The sequence below is a fragment of the Mirounga angustirostris genome, unplaced genomic scaffold, assembly GCF_029215605.1.
Source record: "Mirounga angustirostris isolate CCGP_5_RB_7025 unplaced genomic scaffold, mMirAng1.0.hap1 SCAF_13, whole genome shotgun sequence".
Classification (NCBI taxonomy): domain Eukaryota; kingdom Metazoa; phylum Chordata; class Mammalia; order Carnivora; family Phocidae; genus Mirounga; species Mirounga angustirostris.
The window spans coordinates 4,266,736-4,283,597 of record NW_026991721.1 but is presented as its reverse complement, the minus strand read 5'-3'; the positions used below and the strand labels follow the sequence as shown (position 1 = coordinate 4,283,597).

At 61.3% G+C, this 16,862-nt stretch overlaps 1 protein-coding gene across 15 annotated transcripts in view; it reads left to right on the top strand.

The window, feature by feature from the left end:
* The window catches only part of TPCN2 (two pore segment channel 2), a 28,084-nt gene extending 13,757 nt beyond the window's left edge, over nt 1-14,327 (top strand). For 5 of the 15 annotated variants that reach the window (XM_064576058.1, XM_045893089.3, XM_045893088.3 and 2 more), the window contains 17 exons: nt 337-402; nt 1,493-1,557; nt 2,012-2,112; nt 2,732-2,813; nt 3,036-3,122; nt 3,930-4,049; nt 4,199-4,258; nt 5,917-6,045; nt 6,821-6,870; nt 8,215-8,314; nt 9,955-10,026; nt 11,323-11,396; nt 11,891-11,972; nt 12,066-12,148; nt 12,580-12,661; nt 13,011-13,105; nt 13,662-14,327. In XM_064576058.1, the coding sequence (XP_064432128.1) occupies nt 337-402; nt 1,493-1,557; nt 2,012-2,112; nt 2,732-2,813; nt 3,036-3,122; nt 3,930-4,049; nt 4,199-4,258; nt 5,917-6,045; nt 6,821-6,870; nt 8,215-8,314; nt 9,955-10,026; nt 11,323-11,396; nt 11,891-11,972; nt 12,066-12,148; nt 12,580-12,661; nt 13,011-13,105; nt 13,662-13,740 (1,427 nt within the window). In that variant the 3' untranslated portion in view covers nt 13,741-14,327. Of the gene's footprint in view, nt 1-336; nt 403-1,492; nt 1,558-2,011; nt 2,113-2,731; nt 2,814-3,035; nt 3,123-3,929; nt 4,050-4,198; nt 4,259-5,916; nt 6,046-6,820; nt 6,871-8,171; nt 8,315-8,985; nt 9,795-9,954; nt 10,027-10,580; nt 10,799-11,322; nt 11,397-11,890; nt 11,973-12,065; nt 12,149-12,579; nt 12,662-13,010; nt 13,106-13,661 lie in introns of those variants that run through there. The other 10 variants (XR_010406756.1, XR_006793765.3, XR_010406758.1 and 7 more) reach the window with 10 other exon arrangements.
* The last annotated feature ends 2,535 nt before the right edge of the window (nt 14,328-16,862 follow it).

Genomic DNA, 16,862 nt, shown 5'->3' with positions numbered 1-16,862 from the left:
CAGGGAGAGCTGTGCAGTGCGACCCTGAGCATTGTCCCCACATGTCGTGTGAGTCGTAGGGACTCCTGCATCTCTGTCCTGAGGGAGAGCTGAGCTTTCAGTGTGTGGGGTGTTCACGGGAAGCAGGGTTCAGCTTAGTGTAAGGGAGGAGTCCCCCACTGCAAGCGTGTGGAAGCAGAGGCGTGAGGATTGGCGTTTGGACAGGAAGGCCTCCTAGGTCTCCCAACCAGAGCCCTTCTTCTGTTGAGAGGGCAAATGGGGTGGGGCCACGATGGGAATTAGATCAGAGCCTGAGGTTGTGAGCGTGTTTCAGTTTCTCCAATTTCTTTCTCTCAGTTATGACTCCTGCGTATTCCAAGAACCGGGCCTATGCTATCTTTTTCATAGTCTTCACCCTGATAGGTGAGTTCCGACAGATCTGTAGCGGTCCCTTGGGACAAGATCCTGCCCCCGATGGCAAGATCACAAGTGCTCAGATGTGAGTGTGCCCTCCCAACCCCGTGTCTGCACCTCTGTGCATCCTCCCAACCCAGTGACTTCACCTCCGTGTGTCCTCCCCAACCCCGAGTCTTTACCTCCGTGTGTCTTCCCCGACCCTGTGACTTCATTTCAGTGTGTCCTCCCCGACCCCGTGACTTCATCTCAGTGTGTCCTCCCCGACCCCGTGTCTGCACCTCCGTGAGTCCTCCCAACCCGTGACTTCACCTCAGTGTGTCCTCCCCGACCCCATGACTTCACTTCGGTGTGTCCTCCCCGACCCCGTGACTTCATCTCAGCGTGTCCTCCCCGACCCTGTGACTTCATCTCAGCGTGTCCTCCCTGACCCCGTGTCTGCACCTCCGTGAGTCCTCCCAACCTGTGACTTCACCTCAGCGTGTCCTCCCCGACCCCGTGACTTCACCTCAGCGTGTGCTCCTCGACCCCGTGACCTCACCTCCGTCTGTCCTCCCCGACCCCGTGACTTCACCTCGGCGTGTCCTCCCCGACCCGGTGACTTCACCTCCGCGTGTCCTCCCCGACCCCGTGACTTCACCCTGGCGGTCCTCCCCGACCCCGTGACTTTATCTCAGCATGCTCTCCCTCCTGACTTTGCTTCAGTGTGCCCTCCCGACCCCGTGACCTCATGTGCTCTCTGATGTTGTGACTTCTCAGTGTGGCCCCACCTCGTGGTTTGCAGTCTCTGACCACCGAAGGCCTCCGTGCTCAGTGCCCATGGCTGGGCAGGCCCGGTGGCAGCATATTCATTAGATGAGGACGGGGGGGCCTGCGTGTTGACCGGCGTGCCCCAGGCACCTGGCAGGAGCGACGGGCTCTCCCTGCTCTGAGATCGTCCGGGCCCTTCTCACCAGCACCTGTGGATTTGCTGTGCCCGTGTTGGCCCTCTGGGCCCCTGGGTGCCGCTCCCCGCCCTGGGCCCCCGATGCTGCTTTCTCCTTCAGACTGCCCCCTGTCTGTGGTGGTCCCCACTGACTCTGGCTTTCTCCACTCGAAGGAAGCTTGTTTCTGATGAACCTGCTGACGGCCATCATCTACAATCAGTTCCGGGGCTACCTGATGGTGAGCCAGTCTGCCGTTTCTGCCCGTCTGTGAGGAGCGGCCCCTGGAGGCCAAGCGGGGCACGACCGGCCGGGTGGCCGCAGCAGTGGGGGGTGGCCGGGGCGGGGGTGGTGGTCTCCCGTGGCCTCTGCACTGCCCTCTGGCTCCCTCCTGCGCCACATCCTCCCTCCCCAGGCGGCGCTGTCGCCACAGTCCCCCGGGTTCATGCCCTCTAGAGGGAGGCCATGAGGTCGCGGCTCCAGGGCAGGTGGCCCCGAGCCCACCGTGTGGGAGAACGGGGGACCCCAGATGTGCAGAGCAGAAACACACAGCGAATTCCATGGGCCGTGCAGAGTGAGGGCTGCTCCCCAGCTGCGGGTGGGCAGGCTGCCCCCCAGAGGCACTGGGCCCGAGGTCGGGGGATGCGCGGCCTGGAGAGGCCCAACCCCAGCACTCAGAGCCGTTTTCCTTGCAGAAGTCTTTCCAGACCTCCCTGTTCCGGAGGCGGCTGGGAGCCCGGGCTGCCTATGAGGTCCTCTCCTCCATGATAGCAGAGGGAGAAGCCCACCCTCAAGAGTGAGTGCCAGGGCTCCCGGGACCCCCTTCTCCCTGAGGGGGGAGGGAACCCCTCAGATGCTCCATAGAGTGTTTCCTGAGCAGCGACTGCGCTCCGCCGAGCTCCCTGCGGGCTGGCGCCTGATTTTAGCGCTGCCTTGGAATCACGAGGACGCCACATCCCTGGTGCTGCAGGGTCCCGTCGTGCTCTGAGTTGACTCCTTTGTCCTCATGACCCCTGCAGACCATGGGCTGGTGAGGGCCAAGTGGCTTTGGCCCTCTCCCCCGGCCTGCGCCCTTCCCGCGCCACTGAGCTTGGGTGCGGGAACCAGGGGTCCTGGTCTGGAGATGGTGTCTGTGGAAGGTGCCCACGCGGACGGCTCGTGAGCCACCCTGTCGTATCTCTGTTGTACTGCACGCCACTTCTGAGTGCCGGCATGCTCCTCTTGAGGGCGGGACAGTAGTGTCTGGGGATTTTACGTGATGGGATGACTGAAGCATCGCGGCTGGCTCCTGCACAGAGGCCCTCGTCATTGCCCAGAGCCACTCGCCCCATGCGGCACAGCTCCGGCCAGAGGTGTGGGCGCCCCGGCACGCTGAGCTAGTTGGGCTCACTGGGGTGTGGGTGTCTTTTCTCCAGAGTTGGGGTGAAGCCCCAGGACTTCCTGCAGGTGCTTCAGAAAGTCCAGCTGGACAACTCCCACAAACAGACCATCATGGAGGTATTAGGGTCCCCTCTTCCCCTTGCCCTCCCCAACCTGTGCTTCTGGGCTCCGCCTGGAGGTCACCTCGGCACCAGCCCCTTTTCAGCAGGGGTGTCATTTCAGATCAGCCAGGGCTGGCCGAGGCCGGGTGGGGCTGGGGACGGTGCACCCTCCTGTCCTGGGCCCTTCCTCCCCTTGGCCCAGCTGACCCCGGCTGACCTGTGTTTCCCTCCTTTGCAGAAGGTGCGTTCCTACGGTGGCGACCTGTTATCAGCTGATGAGTTTCAGAAACTCTTCAATGAGTTTGACAAAAGGGTGATTAAAGAGGTAACTGGGGCCAGGCCACCTGGGGTGAGCTGGGAATGTTACAGTACCTGTCGGCATTGATCACCCGGGTGACTCTTAATGATCAGTGCCAGGACTCGCCTTCCTAGGGATTCCGGCCCCTAGGATGGTAAATGGGAACAGAGATGGCTTGGCTCTTGGAAGCTGGGGTGGTTTTGTCAACCTTGTGAAATTCACAGACCACAGGGACTGGCCTGGGCCAAGTCTGACCCAGAGGAACTTTCCAAAGGGTTTTCCCTGTCTCCACGACAGATTCTTATCTATTTCCGACACACTCTTACCTACTTCCGTGTGTCCGTCCCCGGGAGGGCCCTGAGTTTGTCCAAAGCCTTTGTTTTTTGTCCTTGACACCGATTTGTAAAGCCATCAGGTGGGCCTTGGCATCCAGCTCAGCACTGTGTCAACAAAGAGCCCTGTTACGTGTTAAGCTTTCAGTTATTAGTGTGTAACTCTCACATATTTTTTCACAGAACGCTCTTTGTTTTGTGGTAAACACATTGCATATATTCAGATGGCCGCCTCGTATTCCATCGCGGTTTACCTGAGTAGTCCGTGGCCATTTACGTTCTCTCTAGCTCTCTTTGATGTTAAAAGATGACTGTGATGAACATCTTAGTGTGTGCGACTATTTCCATGTTTGGGATTATTTTGTTAGGCTGGACAGACTGGGATAAGAGAAGAGGTAGGAGAAAGTTGAATCCCAGAATAAGGGGGTCCGGGCACTGGTGGGCTCCCAACACGGCCTCCTGCAGGCTCAGGTTTTTGAGCCTGCGTGTGTTCCCTCCCCAGCCCCCACCGCGGCCCGAGTACCTGTCTCCCTTCCTGCAGAGTGCCCAGTTCTTTTTCAGCCACCGCTACTTTGACTACCTGGGGAACCTCATCGCCCTTGGGAACCTCCTGTCCATTTCTGTGAGTGCGGACTTGCCCTCATGTGGACGTGGGAGGCGCCTCATTGCCTGCCCCCTGGCCCCCTCCCCTCCTCCCGCCTCCCCGACCATGGCCTTGGCACCCGGGCACTGGGCCGGGCTGGCGAGCTGCCTTCCGCTCTGGCTCTGCAGGTGTTCCTGGTGGTAGACGCAGATGTGCTGCCCGAGGACCGTGATGACTTCGTCCTAGGGGTGAGCTCTGGGGCCACGCGGGTGACCCGGGAGGCAGCGGGAGCGAGAGGGCACAGCCTCCCCCTCCCTGGGGCCCTTCTGGTGCAGAGCTGTTCCTCGCATCGTGGGGTGCCCCCAGAGGACAGGGTGCTGGCCCGGGGAGGCTGGTGTGGTGCAGGTGGGGCTGTTGGCGTCTTCCGGGCTTGTGTGGCCCTGGGCTTGGAGCTTTCCCTTCCTGGCTGCTTCTCAGCCGGTTCTCAGCCCTTTCTGGAACGGTGAACTCCCTTCTTAACATTACAAGGTCTTGTTGAACTCCTTAGGAATTTAAAAACAATTTTTTCACCTGGGATTTTAAGCAAGTAGTAGCAATACTTCCACATTACTCAATGCTGGAACTCTAACAAAGCAGGTATTTTAAAGTTTATTTTAATGAAAGATCTTGTGAACAATATAAAAATGGATGAAAGTGAATAAATGTTCTCTAATTACATAGGAAAAAGCTTGACTTGTCTGATTTAAAACTGACACAGTGTGTCGTGCATGTTAAACGTAGAGGAGTTTTATTGTAGCATTAAAATGGAGAAAATGGTTTTCCTGACCTGATGCTTGAAGTTCCTTTGTGTTATTCTTCAAGAAAAGTCCTATTCTCAGTTTTCTTATTTCCGTCGTACTTTTTTCCCGGATGACACCAGAAAGCTTCAGTCTCCTCCTCGTGAGTGACGCACTGTAGATGCGGCTGGTTTTTATTCCTGATGAAGTCAAGTTGGATACAGTTGAGCTATATTTTATCTTTTTTAACAGTAGTTGTTAAGCATGAGGGTCGGCGTGATGGTCTGTGAGAGACTTCTGGTCACCTGAATGCCGCGTGGGGGTTTTCGGGTTCTTGCAGAGTCCCATCCTTTTCTGCCCCTTGGTAATTGCTCATGATGCAGGGTCTGAAATGTTCTTCCTGCCTTAAGGGCGACCTCTTCGCGTGTGTGAATGAGGCAGCACTGACCAAGAATGTGGAATTTAGACCGGACACTGAGGTGGGGTGACTGCAGCGGCCATCTGACCCCACGTGCCCCTCCCGTGGCCCTGGGCACGCCGGGGGAGGGTGCTGTGAGACCCCCCTTAAGGGGAGAGCCCCTCTGTGTTTTACTGACTGGCTTCATAAAAGACAGTGACCCAGTAGCCTGTGGTGACCTTCAGTTCTGAGACCTCCTCCGACACCCCCAGGGGCTGGGAGGATGCTGCTGAGAGCCAGGCGTGCCCACCGGGGAGGCCACTGCCCACGTGTGTTGTTAGAGGTCGGCCCGATGTTCCCACGGAGAATGGACTGGAGGGGTCGGGACAGAGAATGGGGGCGTGGGCTTGGGCGGCAGCCACGGGGAGGGAGAGCTGTGGCAGAACAGGGGCCGGTGACCCAGGCCCTGCAGGCCCAGAAGGGATGTGGGGTCGGGAGATGGAGGGCCAGGTGAGTGTGGGCTGGGGTGCCGCCGTGCCGGTTATCCCCGAAGCCAGCGTGGGGTACCCCGTCACCTGAGGGGAGGGTATGGAGCAGGAAGGTGGGGTGCTGGAGACGCCCCATGTGTGAGGGGAGGGGGCACGGGAAGAGCAGTCCCGAGAGCCCCGAGGGGCAGACGAGGGGAGGGCGGGTGATGTGGGGCTGGACGCTGGTACGTGCTTTCCTCTCTTAGATTCTCAACTGTGTCTTCGTCCTGTACTACCTGCTGGAGCTGCTGCTGAAGGTGTTCGCCCTGGGCCTGCCGGGGTACCTGGCCTACTCCAGCAACGTGTTTGATGCGCTCCTCACCATCGTCCTGCTGGTAAAGTCTGAGACGCCCGGGCCGCTGGTCTCTCCGGGTGGGCGATGTGCTCTCTGCGGCTGGCTCTGCGCCGTGTTCCATCTCAGGCTGTCCCTCGGGAGCAGAGGGCCCGGGAATTTGGGCTCCTGCCTCCAGTGACAAAGGGCTGGCTTCCCCTGCATGAGCTGCTTGGTGGGCGGCCACTGGGGGCCGATAGGAGGCTGGGTTTCCACTGCATCGGAGTGTCGTGGGGGCAGGCTGCCCCTCCCGCCCCTGAGGGGGCCTGGAAGGAGGCCGCAATCCTCGCCGGCTAACCAGCGCCGGCCACAGACCTCGGGACAGTGGGACCTTGCGCGGGTGGGGGGAGGGCAGGGGGTCTCGGGCACCCTTTCCCCAGAACCCGTGGGAGTGGAGGGTCACGCGTGGTGTGGGTCACGGCAGCCACACTGGTGCACTGTGTATTCGTGTTTGCTAGGAGCTGTGGGCCCCTTGGGACAGGAGCAAAGACAGTTTGAGAGAAGGGCCTTCGGTCTGTCCTTGACCCGGGCCCCCGCCAGCCTTGCAGGTGTCCCCGCCCCCCATACGTGCGGGCCGCTGGTTCCCAAGGCCTCAGCGTCTTTCTCAGCCGCAGGAAGCCCCACGTTTGGAACCAACCCCCAGGGACAAGGCTGGAGCTCTGACTTCTCCCCCAAACCCCCTCTGGGGGGGAGCGTGTTACACACGAGCTTTAGAATTCGTTTGAAAGCCGCCTAGGTTAGCGTTGCTGTAGCGATCTTCTCTTCTTTTGTAATTAAAGGTTTTGGAGATCTCAACTCTGGCTGTGTACCGATTCCCACACCCAGGCTGGTATGTGACTGCAGAGAGCCGAGGGAGGCTACAGCAGCCAGCGCCCCACTAGGCCCCAGGGGTGGGTGGCCCGCCTGCTCGGGCTGCTCGGCTCCAGGGTGAAGCGCCCGAGTGTTAGGAGAGCAGGCGGCTCGGAGCATGGCCGGCTGAGGACCGTGGGAGCAGACCCCTCTCCTCGCTCTTGGGGACCATGTCCTAACTTGCCGTCAGAACGATCGTGTTCCCAGAGTTGGGACAAGCCTCTAGAGGGCAGCGGGCTCAGCACCGGACCAGGATGGGGCACGCGGCCGCCGGTGTCCTGGGGAGTGGAGACGCCCTGCTCAGGGCTGGGGTGCCCCTTGAGCACTGGAATAGGGCTGGAAGCCGTGTGACGTTGGCTTGTCACCTCCCACTCCGGGCGTCGGTTTACCGCCCTGTAAGATGGCAGGGGCCGGGGCTGCTGTTGGAGCTCCCCCACCCCCGCTTCTGGCCGTAGAGCAGTATAGATGCCTGGGCAGGGGGTCCCAGAGCGCCTCGAAGTGTGGCTCGTGGTGGCTGTCAGGTCGCGTTGCCCAGAACACAGCTGCCAGCCAGTGCGCGTGCTGGCCCCGGGCATCTTGGCCGCCCTGGTGTCTGGAGTCTCTGTGGACTGCTTCTGTCCTAATGGTGCAGCTGGAAGGTGCTGGAGGCGGGGAGTGGGGCTGAAAGACTTGCTTTGGGGTCAGCTGCCCCAGAGCCAGCCAGGAAGGTGTGGGGCAGACAGGTCGGGCTGGTGCTGTCCTTGGTGGTGTGTCGGGGCCTGGCGGCTGCAGGCCCAGCTTCCCTTGTTTCTAAAGTACACTGAAGACCCACCGTGCACTTCTGTCTGAGAATCACAGGGGAGCATTGTGCATGAGAGTGAGTTTCAACTGAAGTAGAAACGAGAGCGGAGTAAGCCCCCGAGGGGCACCAAGAGGGGCCGGGATACAGGATGGGATCATAGGACAGGGGATGGGGTCAGGAGCCAGGGTCAGGTGATAGGCATAGGAGCTGAGACCAGAGACAGGGGTGAAATAGGATCGTGGTTAGGGGTCAGGGGACGGGGGACTGGCTCGGGGACCAGGTCTCTTCTGCTGGGACCTGAGCTGGGTGTTCCAGCGTCTGGAACCTGAGTGGTGTCCCGTGTAAGATGAGGGGTATGATAGCCAGTGCTGTCCTGGGCTGGCAGGTGTGGCCGTCCATGCTCTGTCCTGTACCCGTGACGACGCCCCCTTCCTGCCCTCCCCCCACTTGCTCTCTGCATCTGGTCTGAACACGCCATCTCCTTATCTTCTTGTTGCCAGCATCTCGAGGCTCTGCCAACCCGTCTCCCGTGTGTCTCTCCAGGAAGCCAGAGATGCTGGGCCTGCTGTCGCTGTGGGACATGGCCCGACTGGTGAACATGCTCATCGTGTTCCGGTTCCTGCGCATCATCCCCAGCATGAAGGTGCGTGGGCGTCTGACCCCCGGCTGTCCTCCCTCCATCCCGCTCCCACTGCCTCATTGCTCTAGAGTGGCCGAACCTGGGCAGGGAGGAACTGAGACCAGGACTGTCCCTCGGGCCACCTCAGTCCCCTTGGGCTGTGTCCCTGGCCCTGCACTGCAGCTGGGTGATGCTGGAGGGCAGTTGGGAGCTTGAGAGCAGCCCAGCCCTGCTCTTACGGACGAGGAGAGGGAGGGCCAGTGCAGGTGGACAGGGGTGGGCCACCTTGGCCAGCTACAGGGGTAGCTCTGTGCTCTTTGGGACCATTGGCGTTTGTGAGGGGCAGGGGCCCGAGCCCTTGGAACCAGCATGTTCCCAGGTCTCCTGAGGTTTCCAAAAGGCCATTGGTGTAGGCCCTTGGTGGCTTCTAGCAATGAGGGGCAAGGGCACGATTGACCAAGGCACTCACCCCAGGCCCCCAGTACAGGAGTGGGGCATGTGGTTGGCTGGGGCACCAGTCCGCAGGACTCCCAGGCCTGGTGGCTTGTGACCATCTACAGGCCTCATTTTCTCTTCATGTACCCACAGGGAGTGACACCAGCCTTAGGGGAGGGGAGCCGGGGGAGCAGGGCATTTAGGCCCAGCGCTCACCCAGCACAGAGGTAGAGTTCGCTTTTCCTGTCCATTTTCCTAAGAACTCTTCAGGAGGGAGGAAACCAAGGACATCAGAGCCCTCTCTGCGTGGCCAGGTCCTTCCCTTGTGCTCGTCTGTGCTTTCTACCAAGCTGCGCCCCTGTGCCGTCCGGCGGATTCCCTGTTAGCTAGCGGACTTGCCCGTCGGGAGGTGGCCTGCGGGCCCGGGGGGCAGGCATGTGATCACACGTAACCACACAGAAACACGCACGCCTAATCACGCTCCCGCGATCGTATGCCCGTGTAACCACACGTATGTGATCACATACCGGGGGCACACAGTCACACAGACTCTAGTCACACGCATATACCGGACACACATGCACAGCCTCACACGTGTACACACGACACGTAACTACACGTGGACTACCCCCCCCACGTGCTGTATGCACACGCGTGCACCTAACTACCCACACGCAGTGACGCGTGCGAACACGAGCACGCCATACGCTTGCACATGGTGGTGCACACGCGTGCACGGTGGTTTCTGTCTGTCGGCGCCCAGGGTTCCGAGCTGACGTCTCCAGTGGGGTAAACGGGCTAATCGGAGGCTCTTCTCTGGGGCTCAGTTTCACACGTCGGGGAGCAGCCCTCTAGCTGGGGTGCCTGGGTGGGCGTCTGAGCCCCTTTCTCAGACCTGATCACTCGGGCTGAGCTGGGTGCCTCAGGTCTGCGCTGCTTCGGAGCCTCCAGACCCGAGGGGAGCTAACCCAGCCTTACTGGGCGCTGGGCAGTGAGATCGGAGCTCCTGCCCGCGGTGCTTCACTGACGGGACTTGGAATCGGCCGCGTCTGCGTCTGGTGGAGGCGCCTGCGTGTGTGTGTGAGTGCATGTGGCCTGCGCATATGGGTGTGCGCGTTGGGTTCACCGTCCTGTCGAGCCTTTCCAGGTCTGGGTTGGGGCAGTGGGCAGGGTGGTGTGACCTCAGTGGGACCAGGAAGAATAGGGCCCTGCTTTCTTTCTGTCCTCAGCTAATGGCCGTGGTGGCCAGTACCATCCTGGACCTGATCAGAAACATGCGGGCTTTCGGCGGGATCCTGGTGGTGAGTCTGGCCGGTGGGCTCTGGCCGTCGAGGGGGTGGGCACGCGAGTGGAGCTGGCTGTGGGTTCCGGGGAGTCTGAGCCCGAGGCTGGCTGGCTGCTCTGGAGGAAGGAGGGTCCTGTGTTAGGGGCGGCTGTCGGGCTGTGTAGGCCCCGGAGGCCAGCGTGCCCCCTGCCATTCCCGGGCGCGGACCCCGGGGCTGGTCTGCGGGAAGCGCTGCCCGACCACCCTCCCTTTCCGTGCCAGAGGTCCATCGGTCACTTTTTATTCCTTCACATATTTTGGATCTCGGGCCATGCTGATACCCTGATCTTACTTTATTTATTTAAAGATTATTTATTTATTTATTTGAGATAGAGAGTAAGAGTGACAGCACGAGCTGGGAGACAGAGGGAGGGGGAGAAGCAGGCTCCCACTGAGCAGGGAGCCCGATGCGGGGCTTGATCCTAGGACCCCGAGATCATGACCTGAGCCAAAGGCGGACACTTAACCAACTGAGCCACCCAGGCATCCTGAGACACTGATTTTAAAAAGGGATCTTGGAAACCCACATAGACCCCAGATGGAGTTTTGGTCAGCCCTCCTTGTGCAGAGGGATCCTCAGGAACTCCCAGCCGTGTGGGCCGAGAGAGAATCATGGCATCCCCCAGCCCCAGACCCAGCCTTGCCGTTGAGGTGCTGTTGGCTCTGCCCCGTCGCCCAGCCCAGGGGGACCCTGGTGCTGCTCTAGGCGTGAAGCCCTGCAGAGGAAACGGAGGCCCAGAAGGGACTGGGTTAGCCCGGGGCCTGTGCCCCTTCCTTTTCCCCCTGGCATGTTGGGGAGAGGGGGGTACGGGTGGAGGGCCACGTAGCCTCTTCTGTCTGTGGCATGAGACTGCTGGGTGGTGCTCCTTGCACGTCACCTCCTGGAGAAGCCGGGTCAGTTCCTACCTGCCCCTCCCCTGGGACCCCCTCCCCTGGGACCCCCTTCCCCTGGGACCGCCAGTAGGGGTCCTTCTCACCTCTCTTCATGCTCCCCCTGTCCTGGAGAAGGGGCCAGTAGCCTTGCTTCCTTGGCCTCTGGGTCTTTCCCCTTGGCTCCCAGCTTCTCTCTGGCTCCCCTGGTGGTGGTGGCTCCCCTCCTTCCCTCCGGGGTAGGTTGGCCGCCAGGACGCGGTACTCGGGAGGAGAAGCCCCAGTGTTCCCTGCGGGAGGCCAGCAGTGCCCATGGCTGGGGGCAGCGTCGAGGGCTGGCAATGTGCCACTCTGTGGGTCCGTCTCCCAGTGGCGCTGAGCAGGCCCGGCCCCGCCTCCCCAGGTGGTCTACTATATCTTCGCCATCATGGGCATCAACCTGTTCCGCGGTGTCATCGTGGCTCCTGGAAACGGCAGGTGAGGTGGGGCCTGAACGTGCCAAGGGGAGTGCCTCGGGGGTTGCGGAGGAGTGTGAGGCTGGGTGGTGTGGGGGGCGGGCTCCCCGGGGCGGGGGGCTCCTAGTCCCTCCTTTGTCTCCCTGCCCTCCCCGCCTTGCCAGATGCCCTCACTTAGAGTCTGTACCGAGAGTGTTTCTGAAGCCTCCTCAGCGCCGCAGCCCCCACCCCCGCACCCCGTTTGGGACCGTCAGGCCTGGCCACAATGCTGGTGGTGGGTGCCCAGAGCCAGACCTGGGTCCCGCAGTCTGGAAGCTCCGTTGCCCATGTGTGTCTGGAACTCTTGGCTCCTGGCTGCTCTCATAGCACCTCCGGAGATCGGGGGCCCTTCTTTCTTCCTCTGACTTCTCGGGGCCCAGAGGGGTCCAGCGGTGCAGGGGCCTGAGGCAGTGCTGGGGCGTCCCGGTGTCCACGCCCCGGTCCCCACTCCTGACCCAGCTCGCCATGTCCCCTCAGCCTGGCCCCTGACAACAGCTCGGCAACCTGCGGAAGCTTCGAGCAGCTGGAATACTGGGCCAACAACTTCGATGACTTTGCGGTGAGCCCCGCACCCCCTGCTCCTCGGGGCCCCCGCCCACCCGCCCGTCGCACTCCCCCGGCCCTGCTGGACCCTGTGTCTGCCGCCCCGCAGGCCGCCCTCATCACTCTGTGGAACGTGATGGTGGTGAACAACTGGCAGGTGTTCCTGGATGCCTATCGGCGCTACTCGGGCCCGTGAGTGACCCCGGCTGGCTGGTCCCCCCTGCCCCCCTCACGGTGCAGTGTGAGCCCAGACGGCCGTGCGAGCACGTGTCCTGCACCCTTGCTGTGACTCTGGGTTTACCCCTTCTGGGGATTGCTGGGAGTGTGGCTTCTGGAGGATTCCCCGGTGCTGGGAGCCCTGGAGGCGGGCTGAGGGAAGGAGAGCCTGGAGCTTGGAGAGTGGACGGTCCTGGGTTCGAATCCCACTGCACCTCTCACTGCTGTGCTACCTTGGCCACTCACTGACCGTTTCTGAACGCCTTGGTCGGGTCGCCTCGAAAACGGGAGTGGGGGTCACAGAGTTGCTGGGTGGACTCGCGGAACACTCCTGCTGCGTGCATCATCGTGGTGTCCCATCTCGCACTGCTCACGGCGGGCCATGGCTGGCCTTCCTGCCTCCACAGGTGGTCGAAGATCTACTTCGTGTTGTGGTGGCTGGTGTCGTCTGTCATCTGGGTCAACCTGTTTCTGGCTCTGATTCTGGAGGTATCAGAGACCCCTGCCCGGGCTGCCTCGGTGGTTTCTAACTTGCGGAGGACCTGGACCGGCCATGCTGGGTTCCGGCTTAGCGCTGCTGGCCCTGGCTGCTGGGAGCCTCTTAGAATGCCCTTGACATTTGACCTGTGGGGGTTCTCAGCCCCTGGGCGGGGCTGGGGGAGGGCCCATCAGGCATTTGGCTCCTGCGGGAGCCGGCAGCCTTGCAGGGCCCTGGATCCCAGCGTCCGGGAGGGGCTCAGCTCCCTGCTGTGGGTTGCCTTGCCGACACCGGAGGGAAGAAGGCTGGTTCATGTGGGGCTCACACCCGCTGGCCACGCTTTCTCCTCCCGCTTGCCAGAATTTTCTTCACAAGTGGGACCGCTGCAGTCACCTGCAGTCCCTTGCTGGGGACTCGGACACCACCTATCAGGGGAGGGTGGAGCTCTTGTTTAGGTATGTGGACGAGGAAGGGGCTTCTGCTCTGGGGGGAGGAGGAAGGGTGGGTGAGGCGGGGAGGGGTGGGTGGGCGTCCTCTGTGACAGCGACACTCCCTCCCACCAGCTCTGAGCCGGGATCAGGGTCTGGGCTTCCTGCCCCCGGGCTGTGAGCGCTGTCCTGCCGCCCGATGGGCATGTTTAAGACCGTGTTCTCAGGTTCCGTTAGGCTCCCGGGGATTCTGTTGGTGGAGGGAGGCAGCGGCCCCCGCTTTGTCGCGGTGACTTTGAAAGCCCTGCTCTGCTGGTGCAGGACAGTGGTGGTGGCCCAGAGAGCAGCAGCCGCCCCTTCCCTCCGTGCGCTGTGTGGTCCCAGTCCCTCTCTGCCCCGGCCCACCGGCCAGTGTGGAGGGGCGCCCCTCCCCCCCCAGGCTTTTAAGAACGCCGTGCACACATCCCAGAGATGGACCTGAGTCCCCGCGCTCACTTGTGCACGTGTCTGGTGATTCCTAAGTGGGGAGCAAGGCTGCACGCGCTCCCGGAGCTCCCTGCACATCTTCTCTCTGATTCCACAGGGACGTCCTGGAGGAGCCGGCAGAGGAGGAGCTGATGGAGAAGCTGAGCCATCACCCGCACCTGCCTCTGTGCAGGTGACGCCCAGGTGGCGCCCAGGTGCCCCGTCCCGTCTGGCCTCGGCACCCACGACCGTTGTGGGAGGAGGCGGCTGCAGCCTGGAAGGAGTGACGTCCCCCTGGACGGATGGACAGACGGACAGACGGACCTACCGCAGACTCCTGAGGCTGGGGCAGAGAGCGGGGGCCCTGGGTCGCCGCTGAGCCGAACCACTGACTACCACCAGCTTTTCTTTGCCGCGGGGGGCCCTGTGCTCTCCGTGGCATCTGGGCCACACCACTCTCTCTCTAAGCTGCTTTGGGGAGGCCTCTGAACTGGAAGAGCGCGGCTCCACGGGGACCTGCAAGACCGCAGGAGAAGCAGGAAGCCGCGGCCTGCCTTTCGGGCCCTATGATTTCCATGGTGCCTTCACTGCTGGTGGCCTTCAGGGGCCAGAGGCCCACCCGGGGCCTGCACAGGCCAACCGGCAGCTTTCCAGGGCATTAAGTGTGGGATCCTGGTGATTTTACATGAGGAGGATTTTAACTGTTCTATTATTTTATGGCTTGTGTGCGTGTGATTGCGTGTATTTCTTTATGGGTCAGAATGGCAATGATTTTTATCCTGAAGTCTTGCAAAGAATGAGGTCGTCATTCTTACTGAGACACAACTCCGGCTTCTCTGGAGCAGGGTGACCAGGTAAGGTTGTTCAGGTTGTGCACTGCAAACCTGGCTGCACGGGCATGTCCAGCCACCGGGCCGTCGCCCCAAGGTGAGGGCTGTCTTTTTCTAATTTGCATAAAGGCCCGTATGAGCCGGTGGTGGCTCTCCTTTATGTGTTCACGGGATGTGTGGCAGAGGAGTCTAGTAGGTCGGGGGGGAGGGAACGTGAGTAATGTGTGCCGGCCACATTGCCCCTTGAGCCACTGTGGGTCCAGATTAACGTGGTTTTCTCATTTCAAGGGCCAACTCGAGTGGTGGGTGGGAGCTCCTGGAGGTCTCTGTTGAGGACTGGAATCCTCATGGACAGCAATGCTGGGATTGATTAGTGATGTCTGCTGTGGGTACTGACTGGTGGGGGGTGGAGGGCAACGAGAGAATAGGTGCGGACTCCACTGTGGGAAGTGATGGCCTCCGTCTTCCCAGCTTGTCTGGGAGGTGGAATTAGAGGAAAGAAACCCCAGTGCTCAGGGTTATGTTTCATGTACCCACGTGCATTGTAGTTTCTGATCTTGGAGTTCGTCTGAGATCCTGGGCCTTGACATGCTGCCCCTCAGATTTGGGGTGTCTTTGGTCATAGTGAGGACACTCCCAGACCTGTCCCCTCTGCAGGCTGCCTCTGGGAAGGCTGGTTTTGGGCGGGGAGCACCTCGTGGAGCAGTGGGTTAGAAGTTTGCACCCAGCTTGCCTTGGCAGAGCCCTGCTCGCCCTGCGGACAAGGGTGAGGCCACCCTGGTCAGCTGCTGGGTGCCCCGCTATCCTGCTACCCCTTCAGCCCCTGCCCCCAAGGTCTGAGCGCCATCTGATGGCAGGATCGGATTCACGTTTAATGCAAGCTGGACCCCATGACCCTCAGGAGGAGCTCACTGCTTTTCCCAGGTCAGCTGGAGGTGGGGAGCCTGGCCTCACTGGGCCGCAGACTCGGCCACCTGCAGTGAGTCTCGTTCCAGTGGGCACTGCCAGTAGGATGTCACGTTCTCTGCCCTGCCTTATGTACGTCCCTGAAGGTCTTCTGCCTTCCTGTTTCCTGGCTTGTGTGCAGAGAAGCCCCCTCTGATTATTACTGTCACATGGCACAGAGTTCTGGATGACCCACGTTGGACTCTGGGAGACCGTGCTGTTCAGAGGCTGGTTCTGCCCTCAGGATGGGGTAACCAAAGCTGGGGTCATCGAGCTAGTGTCTTCCGACCACAAGCTGATGTCTCTTGGATGCCCTGGGGGGCACTGACTGTTCCCTCTTTCAGTTTCAAATAGTATTGGCCTCCAAGCCTTTGTCTCCGTGAGAAACAGGCTGAATTCATGGTTGAGTTGGGGCTCAGGTTTTGGTTAAGGGGAGCAGGGCTGCTGGGGGTCTTCTGGTCTGCAGTGCTCCTGGTGCCTCCCATCCTGTTCCTCCCCATCCCAGCCAGGTCCTGCACTGGGTTAGACCCATTTGACAAAGAACACGTGCTCACATCTCTCAGATAAACCCTTGCAGCTCTGGTGGGGCTCATGTTTTCTGTGGCTGTGGGGGCTCTGGTCACCCCTCTGCACTCTGGCTGGGCATGGGGTGCAGGGTCCTCAGCCCTGCTGGACCCTGGAGTCCCCCAGGGCTGTACAGGAGTCTGGGACACCTGGAGTGGTATCACTGCCCCGGGGAGGTGGGAGGAGGCTACTTTGCTCAGGGGAGCCCTGTGGCTTGGGTCAGGCTCCGAGGAGGGGCCTGTGCATCCACAGGCCGGGGAGCCCTGGCCTGGGTGTCAGCGAGAAGCTGAATGGAGGCAGCTGGTCTGGAGGAGGGGGGCAGGCCCAGGGGGAGAAGGAAGTGGGGTGCCCACTGGGGAGGGGCTGAGGGTGGGGCAGGGTGGTGTGGGTGCCTGTGGGCTCTGAGCTGCACACGCCAAATAGCAGGGCCTTGGCTCCTAGTCTTTGATGGCCCTGGAGTGTGGGCGAGGCAGGGACCTGGGTGGGCACCCAAGCCCCAGCCTGCCTGGGAGGCCTGAGGCCTGCCCAGCAAGCACTAGCAGCCTCCACGTTGGGGGGGGTCTCACTTGCCCCCTGCCCAGCTCAGGGCCATCAGCTGCCCCGGGCCTCTGAAGGTGAGCTCCTCCCAGGTCCTTTACTGACCAGGAGGGGCGGTGAATGGGCAGGGGCCGCCTCCTCTCCCATTGAGCTTCCCCGTGGAGCCCCCTGCCCCCACTGGGGAGCCCCTGGAAGGACACAGTTGCCATTTCTGGGGCTGGGGGGGGCGGGGAGGGCAGGAGTTGGCTCGTGTTTAATAACAGCACGGAAGCAGCTGCAGACTTCGGGAAAAGTTGCAAGATTCTTCCGGAATCAGTGGAGGGGAAGTTGTGGTTCCAGGGCTCTTCGCCCTCTGTGCTTTAGGGAGGGCCTGCAATAGACAGCACACCGGGATGGGGTCACCACGGGTTCCTGCTAGCTGGCGCTCACCGCGTTCACGGCCA